Here is a 22,408-nt window from a genome sequence, read left to right on the forward strand (position 1 = left end):
GTCACTGTACTACCAGCCTGTACTAAACTGTACCAATGCCATTACCAATGATGTCACTGTACTACCAGCCTGTACTAAACTGTACCAATGCCATAACCATGATTTCACTGTACTACCAGCCTGTACTAAACTGTACCAATGCCATAACCATGATGTCACTGTACTACCACCAGCCTGAAGTATGTCTTATCCTTCACTGTTCTATCTTAGCTCCGTACGTTGCCAGCAGTGGTGGAAATAGTACTCAATTTGTTTTGTAGTAGAGTCGAAGTAAAAGTACTGGAAAATGGAAATACTAAAGGAAAGTAAATACAGTATCTCAACATTGAACCCCTTTTGATGTTTTAAGCATTACAGTATATGTTGTACACCCACTTTAGCTGTTGAAAAATAGCAGATCTACAAGCTTGTAGATCTGGGCTATTTTTGAAAAATCGACTTAGGTAGAAACACAAGGTTTTTCAGAAAACTGTCAGGATTTAGAAGACATTCAAATGTCTTCTAAATCCTGACAGCCACATCTCCAAAACTGGTGGGTCAAACTGAACAACTTATATGTCAATTTGAAGCTATGATTCCCTGCTTTCAAAGTTTCATAATATGACATGATAAAAAATGAAAATGAAAAAAATCCAATGGCAGTCTCTTGATCAAATTCGGTCACATTTTGTAGAATATCTTTCCCGGGTGTACAGTACTATACTGTATAACTCAGTATACATTTACAACTGTAACAGTAGTAAGTAAATGTACCGAGTTACTTTCCACCACTGGCAGTGGCTGCGCAGAGTATTATCCAGACTCCAGAGACAAAAGCCTCCCCCCTGTTCTTCTCATCTTGACTTGATACATCATACACCGGTGGGTCTGACTCTGACTGCCAGCCCTCAGTAGCCTCTATAATGATACACCGGTGGTTCTGACTGCCACCCCTCAATATAGCCTCTATAATGATACACCGGTGGTTCTGACTGCCACCCCTCAGTAGCCTCTATATATTGATACACCGGTGGTTCTGACTGCCAACCCTCAATATAGCCTCTATATTGACACACCGGTGGTTCTGACTGCCAACCCTCAGTAGCCTCTATATTGATACACCGGTGGTTCTGACTGCCAACCCTCAGTAGCCTCTATATTGATACACCGGTGGTACTGACTGCCAACCCTCAGTAGCCTCTATATTGATACACCGGTGGTTCTGACTGCCAACCCTCAGTAGCCTCTAACCGGTGGGTCTGACTGCCAAGTGCCAGCCCTCAGTAGCCAGGCACTATATTGGTTCAAATAGCTGGTTAAAGTGAGTAGCAGAAGCAGCTGTTCCAAGTTACGGGTCTCTCCTCCTCTGAGTTAAATCAAACGGACGGCTGCATATCAAGAGGATAAATTAATACTCCGGCATAGATGTCGAAGACACACACTACACACACACACACACACACACCCCACAAACGGCCTTAAATCTCTCTCTCTCTCTCTCTCTCTCTCTGTCTCTGTGTGTGTGAACGTCGTTTTCCCCAGCAGAGCCTTTTGAGGAATGCTCAACTTGGTATAGCTGAGTGGAATATAGATGCGATTGGAGGAGACGAGTTGCGCCGTGATTTGGCACATCGACACAGCCGTGCACACACCACACGCATGCATGTGTGCGCGCCACAGTGCGACGGCGCGCACGCACGCACGCACACACACAGACAGACACACGCACTCACGCACACAGTGACAGTAACACACACGGTGACACCGTGACAGTGACACTGACACACACACACACACACACACACACGAAGTCTCCCAGTCTAAAGTGACTACAAACTGCTGCAGTCAAAACTCCACGCCACATCGCATCAATAAAACACAATTAGATACAGCCGGGATAAAACCCTGCGACTGCTTCACCAACTCAGTCTCACACCCTTCCTAATCAGCTAAATAGCCTATAAATGTCGAGACCAGCACTGAGTATTAACTGACATTGTTTCCACCCTCCGATAACAACAAAACACAACCATTCTTTCGATATAATAATTAAACGCTGTCGAGCGGAACTCTTTTCTTACCTGGTGGAAGAGGAACGCGACCAGGACGCGGACTCCAATCTCCATGTTCTGCTTCAGTTCGTCGGGAAAGATCAGTTCAAACGCAGGTTAACAGAGCAGGAGGAAACGGTTCTGGTCATAATTCCACAGTCCAGCCGATCCGGGCGTTATGATTGAGAGTAAAAAGCCGTGTATATAAATGCTGCGAGTTGCCAACTTATCCCCAAATCCAACTGCAGTGTCAGTGTGTGACTGTTTCCGTGTGTGTGTGTGTGTGTGTGTGATCAGTGATCAGCAAGGCACCGGAGAGAGAGAGAGAGAGGGAGAGAGAGAGAGGGAGAGAGAGAGAGGGAGAGAGAGAGGGGGAGAGAGAGAGAGAGAGAGAGAGAGAGGAGAGCTCTGACCAGCACCAATAGATTTGTAGGATCTCTGTCTGATGCGCACGAACCTGCCAGAGTGGGTCCGTCTGCACTAGCCTAGTCTCTGCGCCACAACTTGTTATATCAACGGGATTATGTTGCATATTGCACATTATATTATAGGCTGAGATATGCATTTTATTTGATATGCTTTCGTCTTGACATTATAATAGTAAGCTTTTGTCATTTCAATACTTGAGGATTCTTAAAGGACCAATTCACCACTTTTCAACCTATATCTTCATATAATAGGACCTCACTAATAATCATGAGAAAATTGTGCAATTTCTTCCTACTCGGTCTGTGTCTCATAGGAGGACTGAGTAGGGGAAAAAATCGTGCCATTTTCTCATGATTATTAGTGAGGACCTACAGTAGGCTATATGAAGATAGGTTGAAAAGTGGTGAAGTGGTCCTATTGAATATTGTAGCTTCCATGTTATTCCTAAATGTAACCTCAGTACACTATGCCTGAACCTAACCTCAGTCCTAACCTTAAAGGGACATTTCACAGCTGGAAGAAATTGCAGTCACTCAATGTAAATAGTATATTTCGTAGTAGATAACAGTAGCACAATTTGTACCTATATGGCCAGACAAATAATGAAGTCTGTGTGTTTTGACAATTCCTTGTGGGAGCCAAACTGCACCCGGAGGTTGGGCAGGATGCACTGGAGTCAATGAGAGCTCAGTGACCAACTGCTTCAGCCTTGCTCAGAAATGCAGTTTAAGGGTCTTTATTTTTTCCACAAAACTCCTCCACCAAAGTCCAGACAATTGTTCAGTGCAATAATCCTCAATAACAAACTATAGATTACAGGCAACACAATAAAGAAAGGACAAAAAGACGAATAAATACTTGGGCAAACACTCCTTAACAAAACCCAACCAGGATGAGAGCTCTCATCACAAGGCCCTGTGGCTCTCCCTCAGGGATGTTATTTGTGTCAATGCCCACATCCAACTAACGTGTCTGTCCCTGCAGCCTCCCTTAAATAGTCCTACCACAGGACAATTAGCAACATTTATTCTCAATACAAAGTAGCCTTGCCGAGCCATGAGGCCCCTAGGGGCAGGAGCCTATGTCCAGTTCATGTAGCGTGAGGCAGCTTGATGTATACAAGTACACCCCCTGGACATGACGCTAGTATGTCACAGGGACTTCCAATCAGGGACTTCCAATCCAACCCTTGATGCTGAGTGCCAAGCAGGGAGGCACTGGGTCCCATTTTTAGAGTCTTTGGTATGACCCGGCCGGGGATCGAACCCCGACCTCCCAGTCTCAGGGCGGACACTCTAACCACAAGGCCACTGAGCTGGTTCTTCTCAATACATACTTTCAAATAAATACTGCCATAAATAGCACCTTGAATAAAAGTAACCTAAACCGTTACAATTAAGTATGAAGTATAAATCAGCATGTAAACTCAATGACAATAATAAGACAGCATAAGAAACACCCCTCTCCTGCATAGCACTTGGCCCCTTAATTCCTAGACTCAAGGGAAATGCCACCAGCAGTGCAGGAGAGACAATTGGCAATCAGTGATCATTTAAATTCCAACACACAATTTTAAAATAGTCCTTGCATGTTATAGAAAGCAGTTTCATGTGTCTTTGTATATAGGGCACGGGTTGCGTGAGGGGGGGGGGGGGGGGTTATTATGAAAAACATGGGCTATAACCCATCGTTTTTGTCAAATTGCGGAATTGCGGAAATTGTGGAAATTGCGGAATAGGAAATTGCGGAAATTGCGGAAATGGAAATTGCGGATCACATTCCTGGAGGAGGAACATGAATGTTTGGATAACGTCGTGGCACAGTGTTATGACGGCCTTGCATGTGCACTCAGTGCCGGTCTAGGCCTTTTGAGGCCCTAGGCAACATATTATACAGAGCCCCCCCCCCCTCCTGCTTTGCCACGCCGGATAATAATTGTAAATTTGCCATGAAAATGCTTCAATCTGGTGCACTTTGAGATCAAAATTAAGAAGCTAGGTGGGGGCCTCATGTGGCCAGTAGTAGTGGTCCTACCCCCCCCCCATGAGACTTACAAATCCCAAATGTTTATAAACAAATCCCAAATGTTTGTAAACAAATCCCAAATGTTTATAAACAAATCCCAAAATGTTTATAAACAAATCACAAATGTTTATATCCCAAATGTTTATAAACAAATACCAAAATGTTTATAAACAAATCCCAAAACCCATGAGACTTGGTCCTACCCCCCCGACCATGAGACTTACTGCAGGTCAACTGGTAGTGGTCCTACCCCCCCCATGAGACTTACAAATCCCAAATGTTTATAAACAAATCCCAAATGTTTGTAAACAAATCCCAAATGTTTATAAACAAATCTCAAAATGTTTATAAACAAATCACAAATGTTTATAAACAAATCACAAATGTTTATAAACAAATACCAAAATGTTTATAAACAAATCCCAAATCCCTTGGTCCTACCCCCCCGACCATGAGACTTACTACAGGCCAACTGGTAGTGGTCCTACCCCCCCCCCATGAGACTTACTACAGGCCAACTGGTAGTGGTCCTACCCCCCCATGAGACTTACAAATCCCAAATGTTTATAAACAAATCCCAAATGTTTGTAAACAAATCCCAAATGTTTATAAACAAATCCCAAAATGTTTATAAACTAATCACAAATGTTTATAAACAAATCACAAATGTTTATAAACAAATCACAAATGTTTATAAACAAATACCAAAATGTTTATAAACAAATCCCAAATCCCTTGGTCCTACCCCCCCGACCATGAGACTTACTACAGGTCAACTGGTAGTGGTCCTACGGTAGTGCCGGTTCTAGGCCTTTTGAGGCCCTAGGCAACATATTATACAGAGGCCCCTCCTGCTTTGCCACGCCGGATAAAAATTGTAAATTTGCCATGAAAATGCTTCAATCTGGTGCACTTTGAGATCAAAATTAAGAAGCTAGGTGGGGGCCACATGTGGCCAGTAGCCCATGTAAGGGATACATGAAAAATAAAATCTTCTCCCTGTGACGAGGCCCCCTCAGTGGTTGAGGCCCTAGGCGACCGCCTAGTTCGCCTATGCCTAGAACCGGCCCTGTGTGCACTGCTGTAGAAGAGTTCTCTCTCTCTCTCTCTCTGTGACAAAGCCTGTTGAGTCCTTAGTGTGCTTTCGTGTTTCATAAGAAAATATGACTGAGTTCGATATTGTTCCATTAGCCTATAAGGTTGATGTGCAGCTCATTGCTCCACCGTTGTGTGTGTGTGTGTGTGTGTGTTAGACTAGCCATTGGTCCGACAAACGACAACCCACCTCAAACCCTAACCTAACCATAACTGCAAGCACCGGAGCAGGTGCTGTCGAACTAATGCTCCGTCGGATTTACATGCGTTCCCCCCCGTGTGTGTGTGTGTGTGTGTGTGTGTGTGGCCCGCCACTGCTTTTGGTCAACAAAAACAATCTAAAGACATTGTATAAGAAGGTGTGTTTAATTTACTGACCAATGAACTTGAACTAAGTTAAGTACCCTCTCTGGTGGAAGATGATCTCCTGTACAAACGTCAAACAAACGTACCCACTTTCCTCTCGTTTTCCCCATCTCTAAATCTGGGCATTCTTTTTTGTGCCTCACAGACACTGTCAGCGAGGCTCTCACAAACGGCCTGTGTCCTAGAACTCCACTTATAATTATTCCCTTGCTCCGTTTTCCCTTCAAGGCGAAAAGGTGCTCCCCGTATGTACAGTATTAACCCATTCTGACCTGAGATCAGATTCTAACAATGTCTTCTAGATCCTGACAGTTTTCTGAAAAAGCTCATGTTTCTATGTCAGTCGTTCAAAAAAAATATCAGACCTACAAGCTCATATCTTCTATTTGTTAATAGCTATAAAGCACAACATAATGCTTACACCAAAAGGGGTTCCTGCACAAAATGGGTTAATATTCAAAGCACTGTCCACCTGATCAGCACTGCATGCATTCAGAAATCACCAGACCACTCTCTCCTACAGTAACCCTCAAGGATTAGATTCTCCACCTGCACTTTCTTCTCAACAGACCGCTCCCTGCAGCGCATGCTGAGCGTTGAAAGATGCAGTCCACCTGCTGGGTCTCTCCTCTCTCATCCCACAACAACGTATCTCTCTATTCATCACTTTCTGAATTGTTTGATCCCATTCCGTTTTCTTTTTCTTTTCTGTTCTTGTTTAATCCCTTTTGGGCGGGAACCCCTTTTTTGGTGTTGGCATTATGTTATGCTTTAGCTATTGGAAAATTAATAGCAGATCTATACAACCTGAGTGGCGCGCTTATACGAGCTTGTAGGTCTGCTATTTTTGAAAAATCGTTAAAATGTGGCACAAATCATTGAAAATATTATTTCAGAGCGAATATTTTTAACTAAAATATTGGCTTCTGGGCGGGGGGGTCCCTGGAACTACATATTTTGAGATGGGGGGTCCGTAGCCCAATAGAGATAATTCTGGGGGTCCTTGACATGAAAAAGGTTGAGCACCACCTTTTTTTTGAATCGACCTCAGTCCAAAATGGGTTAAATCCATCCTTATTTCCATCACTGCACGTTTGGCTGTCATGATCAGAATCCTCCTCTGACGACTGCATTGCAAACCCCCCCCCCCCCCCCCCCCCCCCTGTTCTGGCTTCTGGGGGTCCTTCAGTCGCTCTTCCATCTTATTGTCTCTACAGCATAAACTAAATTATCTTAAATATCCGGGTTATTTTCCATTATAGTTTGTTTGAGCATGTATATATACGAGTATAGCTTTTCTGGCTGTCTTTCATTAACTGTGATGGAGTCCTGCGTGTGATAAGATGTGGAGTGGACTTTTTTGGCTGTCTTTCATTAACTGTGATGGAGTCCTGCGTGTGATAAGACGTGGAGTGTGGAGTGTGTTTCTGCTCCGCTCCGTTTTCTGGCACTTGATTACGACTCAATCAGAGAGAGTGGAATTGGATTCTTATTTTTCAATCAACCTGCAGGATTGAATGATTAAGCCATTTTGACCTGGGGACGTTTCTAACAAAATGTCTTTGACAGTTTTCTGAAAAACCCCCATGTTTCTATATGTCAGTGGTTTTCAAACTATATTTCACGTCAAGGACCACCAAAAATGATATGTAATTGGCCGCCGACCCCCCCCCCCCCCCCATCTGAAAATGTGTTGTTCCAGGGACCCCCCCACCACCAGAAGCAAAAGGTTCACTCTGAAAGAATATATACTCAAAGATTTGCACCACATCTTCACGATTAAAAAAAATATATAGACCTACAAGCTCATAGCGCGGCACTCGGTGCCGCGCTATGAGCTTGTAGATCTGCTATTTTTCAATAGCTATAAAGTATAACATAATGCTTATAAAACACCAAAAGGGGTTCCCGCCCAGAATGGGTTAAACCACACGTTCTTCCTGAAGTCATGGCTATGCATGCGGTTTCCTGCACATCATCATCAAGGTGTACGGCTCAGCTCAGCTGCACACATCAAGGTGCACGGCTCAGCTCAGCTGCACACATCAAGGTGCACGGCTCCGCTCAGCTGCACACATCAAGGTGCACGGCTCCGCTCAGCTGCACACATCAAGGTGCACGGCTCCGCTCAGCTGCACACATCAAGGTGCACGGCTCAGCTCAGCTGCACACATCAAGGTGCACGGCTCAGCTCAGCTGCATCCTGGATGTCACAGAACTCTTCGCTGGAGACAGATTGCTTTGATCGTCTCTAAGACGGCGGACATGTTCTTCTTCTTGTGAGGAACGACACAGCCATCGGGATTAACCCATTCTGACCTGAGATCAGATTCATACGAGGTTTCCACTGGACACACACTGGTCTGATTAACCCATTCTGACCTGAGATCAGATTCATACGAGGTTTCCACTGGACACACACACTGGTCTGATTAACCCATTCTGACCTGAGATCAGATTCTAAAAATGTCACAGTGGTTCTTCGATTTTTCAAAAATAGCAGACCTACAAGCTCGTAGCGCGCCACTCGGTGGCGCGCTATGAGCTTGTAGATCTGCTATTTTTCAAAAGCTAAAGCATGACATGATGCTAACACCAAAATGGGTTCCCGTTCAGAATGGATTAACAGGCATAACTCGAAGCGTTGAATCTATAGTTCCACTCGTCTCTGTGGCGTCTGCATTGAGTTTGTGTCTTTCCTTTTGTAGTCAGTGAGTGGATAGACGGATAGTCGGACAGATTCCCGGAAAAGCAACTTGCCAATAAGAGAGGCTGTTTCCATCCATGCATCTCAGATACAGGTACTGTATATACAGTATACTATAAAGACATTTAAAAAAAAAAGAAACAGGTGGTCCACTCTAACCTGACTCTGCCAGCTGGGGGCGGTATTGGGTAACCATGTTCCCCAACACAGCCTCCATCTGGGATCTCTCAGGGAGTTGTGCTAACGCCAAACCACTCGTGGTTCGAACCAATCAGCGTGAGCTAAGGGCGGGACATGTGCGAAACCGGATGTGACGCTATATAGACACGTCAATATGATTGGTTGTGTTTGCACGCCCACACGGTGATAGACCGACGGTCCATCCAATCATCTACCAAGTATCTTGAAAAAAAGGAACTGCCCTGTCATCGAATTGCCTCCCGAGATCTTAGATCCCAATAAGCTGTGAAACAAATTTGTGTAGCAAGCTCCTTGGATCTGGCAGGGTCATGCCAGATCCGGCCTTAGGAATCTGGAGGCCCGTTTCAAGACCGAATATGAGGCCCCCATATACCTATGCCATCATTATTTTGTTGATACAGCCGTATATTGATACGAATAGTTTGACTGTTCAATATCACACGCAGCCATTACTCTCGACAATTAGCAACAACAACACCTTTCCTCATCCTGTCGTCCCTTCACAATTAAAGTGTCTCCCCTTTACCTCCCAATGCTGCACATTTTACCATGTTATTTACATAAAATAGGTGTAACTTTACTAACTTAACATTAACATTGTGGGAGAGAGCAAGGCAGTGAGTGAGCGAGAGAGAGAGAGAGAGAGGGCCAAGAGTGGCGGGGGTTGACTGAGGGGACTTCAGTGCACTGTACACTCGCTTCGTGTCCCAGGTTAGCTTGGTGTGGAATGTGCTGATTTGTCCCCTATATTCAAAGTCTGATTTCCATTGATTGTTGGCTGTGTTTAGCATGTATATGGCTGCGGAGTTTTAGTACAAAATCAAAACAACTTGGCATGTCTAAACCTCCAGGAAAATCCGTGTTGAGGTTCTTGAGAGGTGGCTCACCATCAGGTGGGATGTGATGTTGATCCATCATTTCTTGATCTTTCTGCTGTTCCTTCGTCTGGAATGTGGTCTCGGTTGTTGTTGTTGTTGTTGTTGTCTGTTGTTGTTTGTTGCCATGGCTGCCAGTTCCCACCTGATGTTGTGTGGGAGTTCTGATTGGTCCAGAGTGTACTGAATAACTTCTAGCTTACATAACGTCTTAAGACAAGGACTCAAGTCTAAGATGAACAGCTCATCAGAGATAGTGTAATCATCTCCTTTCCTTCCTCCAAAGTGGATGATACGATCTCCCACAATGTAGCAACAGCACGTAACATTCTTTGGACCTGGTCCTTTCCCCTTGGGCACAACCTTCTTCCAGGAGAAGGTCTCTGGACTGAATTTCCACACATCATTGAAGTTCTGCTTAGCGTTCCAGCCACCAAATATGTACAGCTCTCCATTGTAGATAAATGCTGAATGACACCAGCGTCCTTTTGGTAGAAGTTGTGCAGAAGGTGTATTCAGCCAGACGTTTGTCTCTGTCTCAAACACTCTGATGGTGTTGTAGGCCCCCTGGGGCCCCCAGCCCCCGAATACAAACATATTTTTCCTGACGATGGTGGCAGAGTGAGCTGATGAAGCAGGAGGTGGAGTTCCTCTGGTGTTAATTAAAGTCCAGACCATTGTGCTGGTGTCCAACTTGTACATGTCATTAGTGCTTCTAGTCAGCTTGGTGTATCCTCCATGGATAAACATGAACTTCTCCAACACACAGGTTGAGTGGAAGCTCCTCTCCTCTGGAACAGTCCCAGAAACCCTGGGTTGGGACCATCTGTGGGACTCAACATCAAATGCATAAAGCACATTGTAATACTGCCCATCCCAAGACCCTCCCCAGATGTAGACTGTATCTTCAACCAACACAGCTGTGTGGCCCCAGCGCCTGGATGGAACCTCAAGGTGACTGTCTCCTCTTCCAGGTTCCACTGGAGGTAACTTCTTCCAGCATAAAGACACAGTGTTGAAGACATGGAGATCCATCTGTTCCATGTTGTTGAACGTCCCTCCATCACAGTAGCCTCCAAAGGAATACAGTTTGTTCCTTTACTGCTACAGCTGGATGATAGTCTCGCTTTGGTCCTCCTGCTTTGGAAACGGTCCAAGACAACATCACTCTGTTTGTCTGTCTGTCTGTCTGTCTGTCTGTCTGTCAATCTGTTTGTCTGTCTGTCTCTCTTCTCTCTCTCGACGTCTACAGTCATTTTCAACACGGTGCATCATCTTATATCTTCTGGTGTGAAATCACACGTGACACAAACTGTTGCCATGCACGCCTTAACGACGCCAATTAGTGCAGCTGTTCTTCATCTGCACCCTTTGAACTCTATTGCTATATTTATTACTTCATTGCGGCTACGTTGGGGTCTATGGATCTATGGGTCTATGGATCTATGGGTCTTCCACACGTATAGCATAGTATAGTATATATGTATAGTTTATAATATAGTTTCATTATATAGATATTCCACTGTTACGTTCTTAGCTTATGCATGTTTCATGATAAATGTTTTTATGTGATGTATTCTCGTGCTTTTTTGTTCTTGCTTAATGTAAATCGCTCTGGATTAAGAGCGTCTGCTAACACTAACACTGAGCTGTGTTGTATTTTTAGGCTTTGTGTGTGTGTGTGTGTGTGTGTGTGTGCGCTCACGTGCGCAGAATGTGCTCAAGCTGACTGGCTGAGCACGGAATGTGATGTATGGTGATAACAGTGCCGCTCACATCACGCGGGTGTGATATTTTTCTCCATATCGCTGTGTGAGAGACAGTCCACTGAGCAACTCAAAGTGAGGCTGAATGACAAGCATTTTGCATTCTGGCTCTTTGAGGGGAGCTAGCGCCCCCTATGGCCAGCTTGGTGTGTTTGTGTGTTCTCAGGGGCGGCCTTAGGAATCTGGAGGCCCGTTTCAAGACCAAATATGAGGCCCCCATATACCTATGACATCATTATTTTGTTGAGGGCCCCCCCTGAGGGTGGAGGCCCCCCCTGAGGGTGGAGCCCCCCCCCCCCCCATGAGGGTGGAGCCCCCCCCCCCCTGAGGGTGTAGGCCCGTTTGAATTGAAACTGGTGAAACATACTTAAGGCCTCCTATGGGTCCACTGCAAGGCCTTAACAGACATTGCGAGTGCCTTGCTTCTTGGTTCAAATACTGATTTAGAGGGAGAGGAAAAAAATGAAAGAAAATCTAGCATCAAATGATGTTTATCTGCTCCAAGCATGACGACCAAGGCCTCTGTTGACAAGAACCTATTTAGACCTGAGGCCCATTAAAACATGTCTTCTAAATCCTGACAGTTTTATGTCAGCGGTGACATAAAACCTAACCTAACGTAACCTTTTCCACATCAAGGACCCCCAGATTTATCTCAATTTGGCCGCCGACCCCCCCCCCCCCCCCATCTGAAAATATGTAGTTTCAGGGACCCCCACCAGAAGCAAAGGGTATATGAGTTAAAACGTGTATTGTGAAATAGGCTAATATATTCAAAGATTTGCGCGCCACATAAAAAAAAAATCACACACAAAAAAAAAGCAGATCTAAAAGCTCATATAGCGCGCTATAGGAGCTTGTAGATCTGCTATTTTTCAATAGCTAAAGCAGACGTCCCAGCCTCCAGGCGGCTTGTCCGGACTGGTCGTGTTGAGAGCGATGCTACCGCTTTGTCTGCTTTCTTTGCGTCGGGATGAGCGAGTTACGTCAGGACTTCGGTGCTCTATTCTTTCTTCCTATTCCCCCTCTCCCCCGACACGGTGGAGGCAGATGGCCGCCCACCCTAGAGTCGGGTTCTGCCTGACGTTTCTTCCTGAAGTCTTTCGTTATACCATCGTCGTCGCAATATTGCTGCTCTGGGTGGATCTTTGTTGGTTGTAAAGTGTCTTGAGATTCAATAAAATTGAATTGAATTGAATTAGAACAGGTCCTGGAGGAAGGACTGATGTTTTTCTATAATATGCCATGGAGGAAAATGAAATAAACAATTTTATTTTATTTCGCACAGTATACAAAAAACAATACAATAAAACGTATCCCATTTGCAAGGCACTTAATAATGCATCCCAACTGGGGGTCCTCGGAAAAAATATATATATTAAGGATTGCTACACATTAGAGCAGCACATCACTCACTCAGTCTATAGGGGGCAGAGCTGTTGAAAACAATCTACATGCAAAACACCTGAACGTTTTGCAGACAAACTATAGTACGATAATTCTTCTTTCCTCCTCTCTTTCTCCCTCTTGTTTGGCACACACGCACGCACGCACGCACGCACACACACACACACACACACACACGCACATGCACACGCACACGCACACGCACACGCACGCGCACGCTTTTTGACAGATTTCTGCATACATCCATCTTGAGTGGGAGAAGCAAAAAGGTTAGCGTCTCACTAAGTCAGTCGGGGTGTTGGTGTATCTCTCTGTGCAGGAAAGCAGTCAAATTAACCCATTCTGACCTGAGATCTGATTCTATAAAATGTCTTCTACATCCTGACAGTTTTCCATTCTGACCCGAGATCAGATTCTAAAAATGCCTTCTACATCCTGACAGTTTTCCATTCTGACCTGAGATCAGATTCTATATAAATGTCTTCTACATCCTGACAGTTTTCCATTCTGACCCGAGATGAGATTCTAAAAATGTCTTCTACATGTCCTGACAGTTTTCCATTCTGACCTGAGATCAGATTCTAAAAATGTCTTCTACATCCTGACAGTTTTCTGATAAAGCTATGTTTCTATGTCAGTATAGTTCTTTGATTTTTCCCAAACATAGCAGACCTACAAGCTCGTAGCGCGCCACTCGGTGGCGCGCTACAAGCTTCTAGATCTGCTATTTTTCAATCGCTAAAGCATGACATGATGCTCACACCAAAAGGGGTTCCCGCCCAAAATGGATTAACCTCTTTCTATTCTCCATGGATGTGAAAAATGGGGCCAGGAATTGTTGTGACTGCCTGAGGAATTGCTTTTTCCGAGACAGTTTTTTGAGCCATATTCATCTATCTACGGAGAATAAAGCCAGTGAAAAACACATCACTGACTTCCCAGTTCAAAGCAAACAAGTTACCATATATACTGTATATATACATGTATATAGGCCTATCCCATTTTGACCTGAGATCAGATTCTAAAAATGTCTACATCCTCAGTTTTCTGAAAAAGCTATGTTTCTGTCAGTCGTTCAAAGTTATTTTTCAAAAATAGCAGACATACAAGCTCGTAGCATTGTAGATCTGGTATTTTTAAAAAGGGGTTCCCGAACAAAATGACACACACACACACACACACACACACACACACACACACACACACACACACACACACACACACACACACACACACACACACACACACACACACACACACACACACACACACACACACACACACACACACACACACACACACACACACACACACACACAGAAGCCCTAGTCTCGTGTTGCCAGACTGTTGCCTCTCGCAATATCCAAATGATTCCATCATAATTTGGTGCATTTACAGTATATAGCACCTTTATCCAAGGCGCTTTACATAGATTGTGCATTACATTCACCCATTCACACACACATTCATACACCTTTACATAGATTGTGCATTACATTCACCCATTCACACACATTCATACACCGATAGCGACGGAAACCATGCAAGGCAACAACCTGCACATCAGGAGCAAATAGGGGTTCAGTGTCTTGCTCAAGGACACTTCGACAGTAAAAACAATCCCAAGACTGAAAATGTGTTTTTGCAAATCTGCACTGATCTCATTAAATTACCCCTATGAGATCCTCAGGACTGAAATCAGTCCCCAGGACTGAGAACTTTAAGCCCTAAATAAAGCATTACACTTGTTTACAACAGGGTCCACCTTGTTCAATCCATCACAAAATTTACTACAACATTGAGGAAAGTTACCATCCGCTCTCGACCGGATCATAAACACGAAATGGAATGCTGGCCAGGAATGGAATGGAATGGAATTGGAATGCTGTCCAGGCTACTGAAGCCCTAACTCCTGGGAAGCAGTTAGGAGGAAACCATGCATGGTGCACGTAACGGTGTCCTCCTAACTGCTCCTGGGAAGCAGGCTGCCATGCATGGTCTCCTCCGCCACTGATGTGTGAATGTTAAATCATGAATCAACATTAATGTAACCAGGCATTAAACAGGCATGATAATTATAGATATGAGTAACTGATGAACATGTCCTGCAGTGGTTTCTCGTAGCAGTACCCCGGTCGGGTTCTGACAAGTTGTGTTGACATTGTCAAAATCCGTCTTCTATACAAGAACCCGTAGTGGAGATCTTGAAAAAAACAAGAAGGTGGCCGCACAGTCGCACACGCCAATAGCCAGAGTGCCAATATTTTATTAGGAACAGCAGGTGAGACAGAAATGAATCCAACGTTTCGGTGGTTAAGCCTTCATCAGGGAATACAAGAACCTGAACAACTGCCAAGGTTCCTCCCAGAACCGGTGTTGTTTTCGTCGACTAAAACCATGACGAAAAATGTTCATCGACTACCTTTTTTTCACTGACGAAAACTACATGGAGACGAATAATGAAAACTAAACTATGGTGACTAAAACTAAGACTGGAATATGTTGACAATTTCGTCAACGGAGTAAAATGTTAGGAAGGGACTAGTGTGCCAGAGTATAAGTATATAAGTAAGAGACAAGTCATTTTACACTTGGTTTGCATGCTGAAAATAGCCGATCTACAAGCTACAGGCGTGACCCGTTGTGAGCTTGTAGATCGGCTATTTTCAGCAAGTATAAAATCAGTCGTCAGCCAGCGATCAGTCGTCGCCAGCCAAAATACATTTTAGTCGACTAAATCACCTGTAGATTTAGTCGACTAAAACTAGACCAACACTGATACATTCCAGGTGACTAAAATGTGACTGAAACTATAAGTGAAAACTATTCAAGAGACTAATGTTTGACTATGATGTTTTGTTTTTCTCGTTTTGTGTTTTGTTTTGTAGTTTTTGTTCTTTTTTGTCTTGTTCCTGTTAACTGTATTGTCCTGTCTGTCTTTGTTTTGTTATGTTATGTTTGTTTGTTTTTGTTTTCTTGTTTTTTTCCCCCTTCTGTTTGCTTTGTTGTATTATTTTACCTATGAAAGCCATTTATCTGTCAGAAGGGTAGGCACTATAAGCTTAGGCTTCAGCCTACACCTTTTGGTCAATGTTTCTTTTGCAAAAAGAGCAGGCACTGTATTGATTTGTTATAATGACCAAAATAAAGAAACTCTAATGAATAAAAACTAAAATAGAAATTTGCTGCCAAAAACAACACTGCCCAGCACTGCACCATGGAAGACTGTCCCGTTGGGACTTCCCCAACAGCGTAGGGAGGGAACTCCTGTAGGGAAGTGCTTTTGAAAAGAAAACAGCTTCCAGCCTCACCATTATTACGATTATATCAAACGAGCACCCCTCCACACCTATAATCAAAACAAATAATTCAGCTGCTCTGTTCTCCCAGAGCGCTAGCAAACTCGGTGGCTTTAGGCTAGCTGGTTTCTTGGGACATTTGTGGTCTTAGTGACTACATCTGTCATTAAAAAGAATATGTTTTTTCAGCGATTTAAGGGTAACTGTTGCCTTGACGTTGTGGTAGAGAAAGTATAGCACACTGTTGTTCACAGCCTAGGGCTGTAGGTACTGTGAACGTTTTACTGCAGTGCTTTTCAATTGTCCTCACGTTCCACAAGTTAACCCCTCCCTGGCATATTTTTGCTTTGATAAAGTTGATAATGCGCATCATGTAAAATATGTACCATCGTTTTTGTATTATTCCATTTTCATTGTATCGTTGTATGATGTTATCTGATAACAGCTGAAAATATATTTACAAACAGTTTTTCAGAAAACGTTTAAGAGTTAGGCAACCCATGTTCACCCGGCTGCCTTGTTAATGTGTACTACTTTATGCGATCAAAGTCCTTCACATATTGCTTTACTGTAGGCCTAAAGAACACGTGTTTGTACAGAAGGGAGGCTCGTATGCTCTGTGTATAGTTTGTCAGCTGCATTTTGGTTAATGAATGCCACAAACGAAAAAGTCCACACTATTGATCCATAATGTATAAATTATAGGGTTCAGGACAACGAGGCCTTTTCGTGGAGGGGTCAGAATGAAATTTGGACTCTGGACTGTTTTTCGTCTGTGGTACTCAGGAAAGTCATCTCTGAATCTCTTTCATCCAGTCAGTGAATGTAAATGTACAAACTTTGAGAGTGGTATAGTATTTTCCCTCAAAAGCCAAAGAAAAACATCATATTTATCCAGGATACTGTACTGTAATGTATGGAGCTGTATGCTGTGTTTGAACCAGAAATCCAAGTCACAGAAATATTATTGGGGAAATAAATAACTGTTATAATGTAGCTCTTCTATTAGATACAGGTAGGAAACCAACTTTATCCAATCAGGAGAGAGAACCACACGAAGATAATTGATCAGTTTCAAACCTGTTTGCCATGTAGTTATTTTGATTAATCACGTCCACTTTCACTTAATTGTCTATGCTGTTTCCTGATTGGATGAGATTAGTATCCTGATTTGAAAATGTAGGTCCTACAGTATTTCTGCTTACTAAAGCGTTGAAGAGACTACGAGAAACGAGTTACAGAATGAATATAAATAAATATAAATAAATTAAATATACTCTATAGCAATAATGACATCAAAAATAACCATACACTCTAAACCTGTGTTGTTGACAACACATTTGGATTTAGTTTGAGTCATAGTATTTAGAATACAATTCCATTACATTTTTTAAAGTTTTAGTTTTAGTCTACATATAAGATTTGAGTTAGTTTAGATCTACAAGCTCACAATGCATTGCTCTGTGACGTGTAGTGACCTTGTAGATCTGCTATTTTCTGACCATGACACCTGCACACAACCACGGATGAAATGAGTTGTCTTAGTTCTAACATTTTAGTCTAGTTTCTATTGGCAGTACATTGTGTCAGTTTTACTCATCATAGTTATTTTAGTTCAGTGAAAAAAGGTAGTCGACATTTTTCATACAACGTAGTTTTAGTCAACAGACAGACAGAGAGCATAATCAACAGTCTACCACAATCTGCGTTAAGCATGAAGATACTTTTTGTTATGTACATGCATACATTATTAAAACAAAATAAAAGAACATTTAATAAAAACATACAAATACACTGTGGTGTGCAGTTTATACTGTAGCTACATACTGTAGTAAGTATAGGCCTAGTTAATAATTAACATCAGCTGCATACTGTAAAGAGATTATCATTAACATCAGAATCATGGCATGTCTCTAAAGTACAAAGTATAACAAAACAGATTTTCACCTCAAATTTAACAAAGTCTTATACCTAAAATCTTCAAAAGGAGAACGCCTTTTGCAAACCATAATTATTTTCAGAGATGTTAAATTTAATTTAAGTTCTTAAAATATAATTGTTAGAACGTTTAGTTTTGGATGGATTTGACAGTTTGATGAGAAAATATAACACAATATTTTCATGGAAAGCCGAGGATGAGTCTACTTTGTGTAACCGACAGGACAGATGGTCAGGGGAACAGAGTTTTTACCATTCTGGTTCATATGTGGATTGAATAATGGATAGAGTTTCTCAGTGAAGGTGCAGCCAGTGAAAGAGTAGATTAGAACTCTGGCCTCCACATCATAAAAGGAGACAAGACCTTCCTCATAATCAGCAAACACTCCCACTTTCTGGAGCTTCTCTCTCACAGTAAGGATGACAGGAGTGTCAGTAACAGTGCTGTAGCTGTAGAGCGTTCCATTCTGCAACACGATTGCCCAGTAACCATAGCTCGGTCTAAATTCAACTGATCCCTTCCTGCTGACGGACTCTCTGGCTACTCCTAAAGTCCAGCCAGTCTTCCCCTTTATTTGAATCTCGTAGTAAAACTTCCCTGAGGAGAAGCTTTGTTTTCCTAAAACAGAGTAGTTCGTGGAGAATCTCTCTCTGTTGTCTGGGAGGTTCTTCTTTACATCTCCGTGACTCACTTGTTTTCCATCCTCCGACAGGATGAGGTTGGGATGTACCGTATCAGGGTCCAGAGTTACATCCACAGCATATTGCTGGATCCTCCTCAGCTCATCGCCACCCAGCTTCTTCATCTCTTGACTGAGTGTCTTCTCCAGCCGAGCCACGGCTGTGCTCACGATCTCCACATATGAAGACTGACGGACCTTGACCTTTGTCCAGTCCTTGGTGGGTGGAGGGATGTTGATGGACGGGAGGTTCTGGAGGAAGTGGAGGTGGTCTTCAGTGTGTGAGAGTTTCCTCAGCTCAGAGCTTCTCTTCTTCAGCTTAGTGATTTCCTCTTCCAGCTCTTCGATGAAGCCTTCAGCCTGTTTCTGTGTTGTTTTCTGCTTCTCTTCAATCACATGAATGAGCTCAGCCTGGCTTCTCTCAATACAGCTCACCAGAGCAGTGAAGAACTGCACACTGTCTTCCATCTCTCTGTCTGCATCTTTCTGGCTGAGGTCTACTGATTGTTTGACCTCCTGAATCTTCTCTTGTCTCTCCTGGATCATCCGCTGAACTTCGGCCTCCGTCTTTCCCAGCTCAGCCTTCTTTCCATCATATTCCTCTTTCAGAGATACAATGCGATGTAACTTGTGGTCTGACTTAGTGCAGAACTGACAAACACACACGTTGTCAGTCTTACAGAACAGCTCCAGAGGTCTGTCATGTTCCGTACACATCAAGTCTTCCAGGTTCTTCACAGGGTCGATTAGCTTGTGTCGTTTTAACGCTGTGACTCTCTGATGAAGCTCCAGGTGAGTCTCACAGTAGGAGGTCAGACACACCAGGCAGGACTTCACAGCCTTGAGCTTGTTCTCAGAGCAGATGTCGCAGCACACTTCATCTGGTTCAGCAGGTTCCTGGATTGCGTTGGACGTTTTTTTCAGCTGCTTTGACTTCCTGAACTGATCAACCAACTCAGAAATGAAAGTATTGACAAAGATCTCTGGTATTTTACAGAACCTTTTGTTACACAGTGGACACTGACACACATCATTAGTGTCCCAGTAATGTGTGATGCAGGCTTTGCAGTAGTTGTGTCCACACGGAGTGGTGACTGGATCGGTGAACACGTCCAGACAGATGGAACACAGGAACTGCTCTTCAGACAGGAGGCTGCTGGCAGACGCCATTTCTACACACTGGAAGCAAAGGTTGAAAATCAAGTCAGTTGTTTATAGGCCTAGACAGGACTTTAGCCCTGACATAAACGCCCTCTCCAGATATTTCCGTGTCCTACTGTTTGTGTCTCTTTTGTGTCCCCATCAGAGTTGTATCTACAATAAAGGGCCAATTCATACTCCTATTTTAGAGCCGAATAAAAGTCGGTTCGGCGCTGTAGAGCCTACCATGTGACGTCATTTGGCCCTGTAGAGCCTACAATGTGACGTCATTTGGCTCTGTAGAGCCTACAATGTGACGTCATTTGGCTCTGTAGAGCCTACAATGTGACGTCATTTGGCTCTGTAGAGCCTACAATGTGACGTCACTAGACCAGGCTAGTTTACTCTAGACAAGCCGAAATCATTTTGGCACTACAGCGCCGAAACAGCGGTAATATAGGAGTATGAATCGGCCCTAAGGCGAGGACAGGCGAGGGCAGGCGTCCGCCTGTCCAAATCTGGCCTGGCCAAAATCCATACAATGAGAAAAAAATGGTATGGATATTAGTGGACAGCTGATTGGCCGTTGCGCAACCCTCAATCACCCATTGGATTGTAAATGCATGCCTTTCAGCCTTTGTATCCTACTGTCTGGCAGGTATATCTCTAACCTTTAGTGCTACGTTTGGGATTTGTTTATAAACATTTTGGTATTTGTTTATAAACATATGGGATTTGTTTATAAACATTTTGATATTTGTTCATAAACATTTTGATATTTGTTCATAAACATTTAGGATTTGTTTATAAACACTTTGATATTTGTTTATAAACATTTGGGATTTGTTTATAAACATTTAAGATTTGTTTATAAACATTTTGATATTTGATTATAAACATATAGGATTTGTTTATAAACATTTTGATATTTATTTATAAACATTTGGGATATGTTTATAAACATTTTAATATTTGTTTATAAACATATAGGATTTGTTTATAAACATTTGGCATTTGTTTACAGATATTTTGGTATTTGTTTACAAACATTTCCTACTGTTTGTGTCGCTTTTGTGTCCCCATCAGAGGCGTATCTACAATAAGGGCCGATTCATACTCCTATTTTAGAGCCGAATAAAAGTCGGTTCGGCTCTGTAGAGCCTACAATGTGACGTCATTGGGCTACGCCGGACTACAAAATGACGTCGGACTACAAAATGACGTCAGACCGCAATCTGCAGTCAAAGATGTCCCTAGATGCTCTGTCATTGGTCGAATCAGTCAGGAAGCAGACAGGCAAATCGACCAATGACAATTAAAGCTTCTAGGAACATCTTTGAATGCAGATTGCGCCCCCTAGATGTGTGACAGAGACTAAATCATTTTTGGAGCGTTCTACCCATTGCTGGCTATCTGAATACCAAAAAAAATAAAAAGGTCATAAAAATGTTGACATATTATTGCTTATAGCAGCTGCCTCCACATGAACAAATTAATAACCAAAGAACAGCAACCTAACCAGTGACCTAACCACACACGCAGACTCTCACCCCCCCCCCCCCCCCCCCCCCCCGCCTCTATCTCTCTCCCCCTCTTTGACAGCCACACGTGAACTTGGTCTCCACACACACACACACACACACACACACACACACACACACACGCGCGCGCAACTAAATGCACCACTAAATGCAATTTAGAGTAAACATACTTCTTAAAGGATACTTTACCAAAACCCTGATCAAGCTAGTATAGTTTTAAATGCATCCACCTCACTGAAAACACTCCATTATGTTGTAGAACCACACAATAGGCTATGAACCACAGCTAAACAGAAAATATGGTCTGCTTTCTGTATGTATAGAACAGTTTTATGTAACTATGCTCACCTGTCAATGTCTGTAATTCCTTCCCGTTTATAGAAAATCCTGTTGATTTGATCCACGTAGCTCTGTTGTCTCAGTGCTGTGGTTTTTAACTTTCGTTTTTGAAACGTCATTGAGATTACGCAACAGCAGCAGCCAGTAGCCCGGAGTGATCTAGTGACAGAGTAACGACACTCCCGTTGACTCGCATTGTAACAATGGAATGCGGAAGTGCTCATTCTATCTCAATGGAATAGTTCCAGCCATATAGGAGCAATGTTTGGAACTATGGCGCTATAGGCATTAGGCACCCGCTTTGCAGTGCCACCACTCTCTTACTGGATTACTCTGCAGTAGCCTACACCCTACTGGTGTCATATTTCATTATGTGACAAAGTTCAGAACGCGCGCGCGCGCGCGCACACGCTCACTCACACACACACAACAAACCATGTACAACCCAGATTCGGCACAAACAAGGGACTAAATTCTTTTCGCTCCTATGCGACCAAAATGTGGAACGCCCTACCAACAGTCATTAAGACATGTGAATCCCTTGGCTCCTTCAAAACTGCTCTCAAAGGG

General features: G+C 43.2%; 1 protein-coding gene across 1 annotated transcript; it reads right to left on the reverse strand.

Annotated features, from left to right (window-relative positions):
- Positions 1-17,884: 17,884 nt before the first annotated feature.
- On the reverse strand, positions 17,885-21,898 carry LOC308313801 (E3 ubiquitin-protein ligase TRIM39-like). The gene is made up of 2 exons (XM_080761128.1): positions 21,848-21,898; positions 17,885-19,997 (listed from the first exon to the last, which is right to left on the reverse strand). Exon 2 carries the CDS (start codon positions 19,986-19,988, stop codon positions 18,342-18,344), a length of 1,647 nt encoding a protein of 548 aa, XP_080617254.1. The 5' UTR covers positions 19,989-19,997; positions 21,848-21,898; the 3' UTR covers positions 17,885-18,341.
- Between the last annotated feature and the right edge of the window lie 510 nt (positions 21,899-22,408).

Source organism: Protomyctophum bolini, assembly GCF_963924005.1.
Source record: "Protomyctophum bolini genome assembly, chromosome: 4".
In the NCBI taxonomy this organism is placed as follows: Eukaryota; Metazoa; Chordata; class Actinopteri; order Myctophiformes; family Myctophidae; genus Protomyctophum; species Protomyctophum bolini.

Excerpts from the sequence above, each read along its gene's own strand:
- LOC308313801 (XM_080761128.1), bottom strand. The coding sequence starts at position 19,988 with ATGGCGTCTGCCAGCAGCCTCCTGTCTGAAGAGCAGTTCCTGTGTTCC.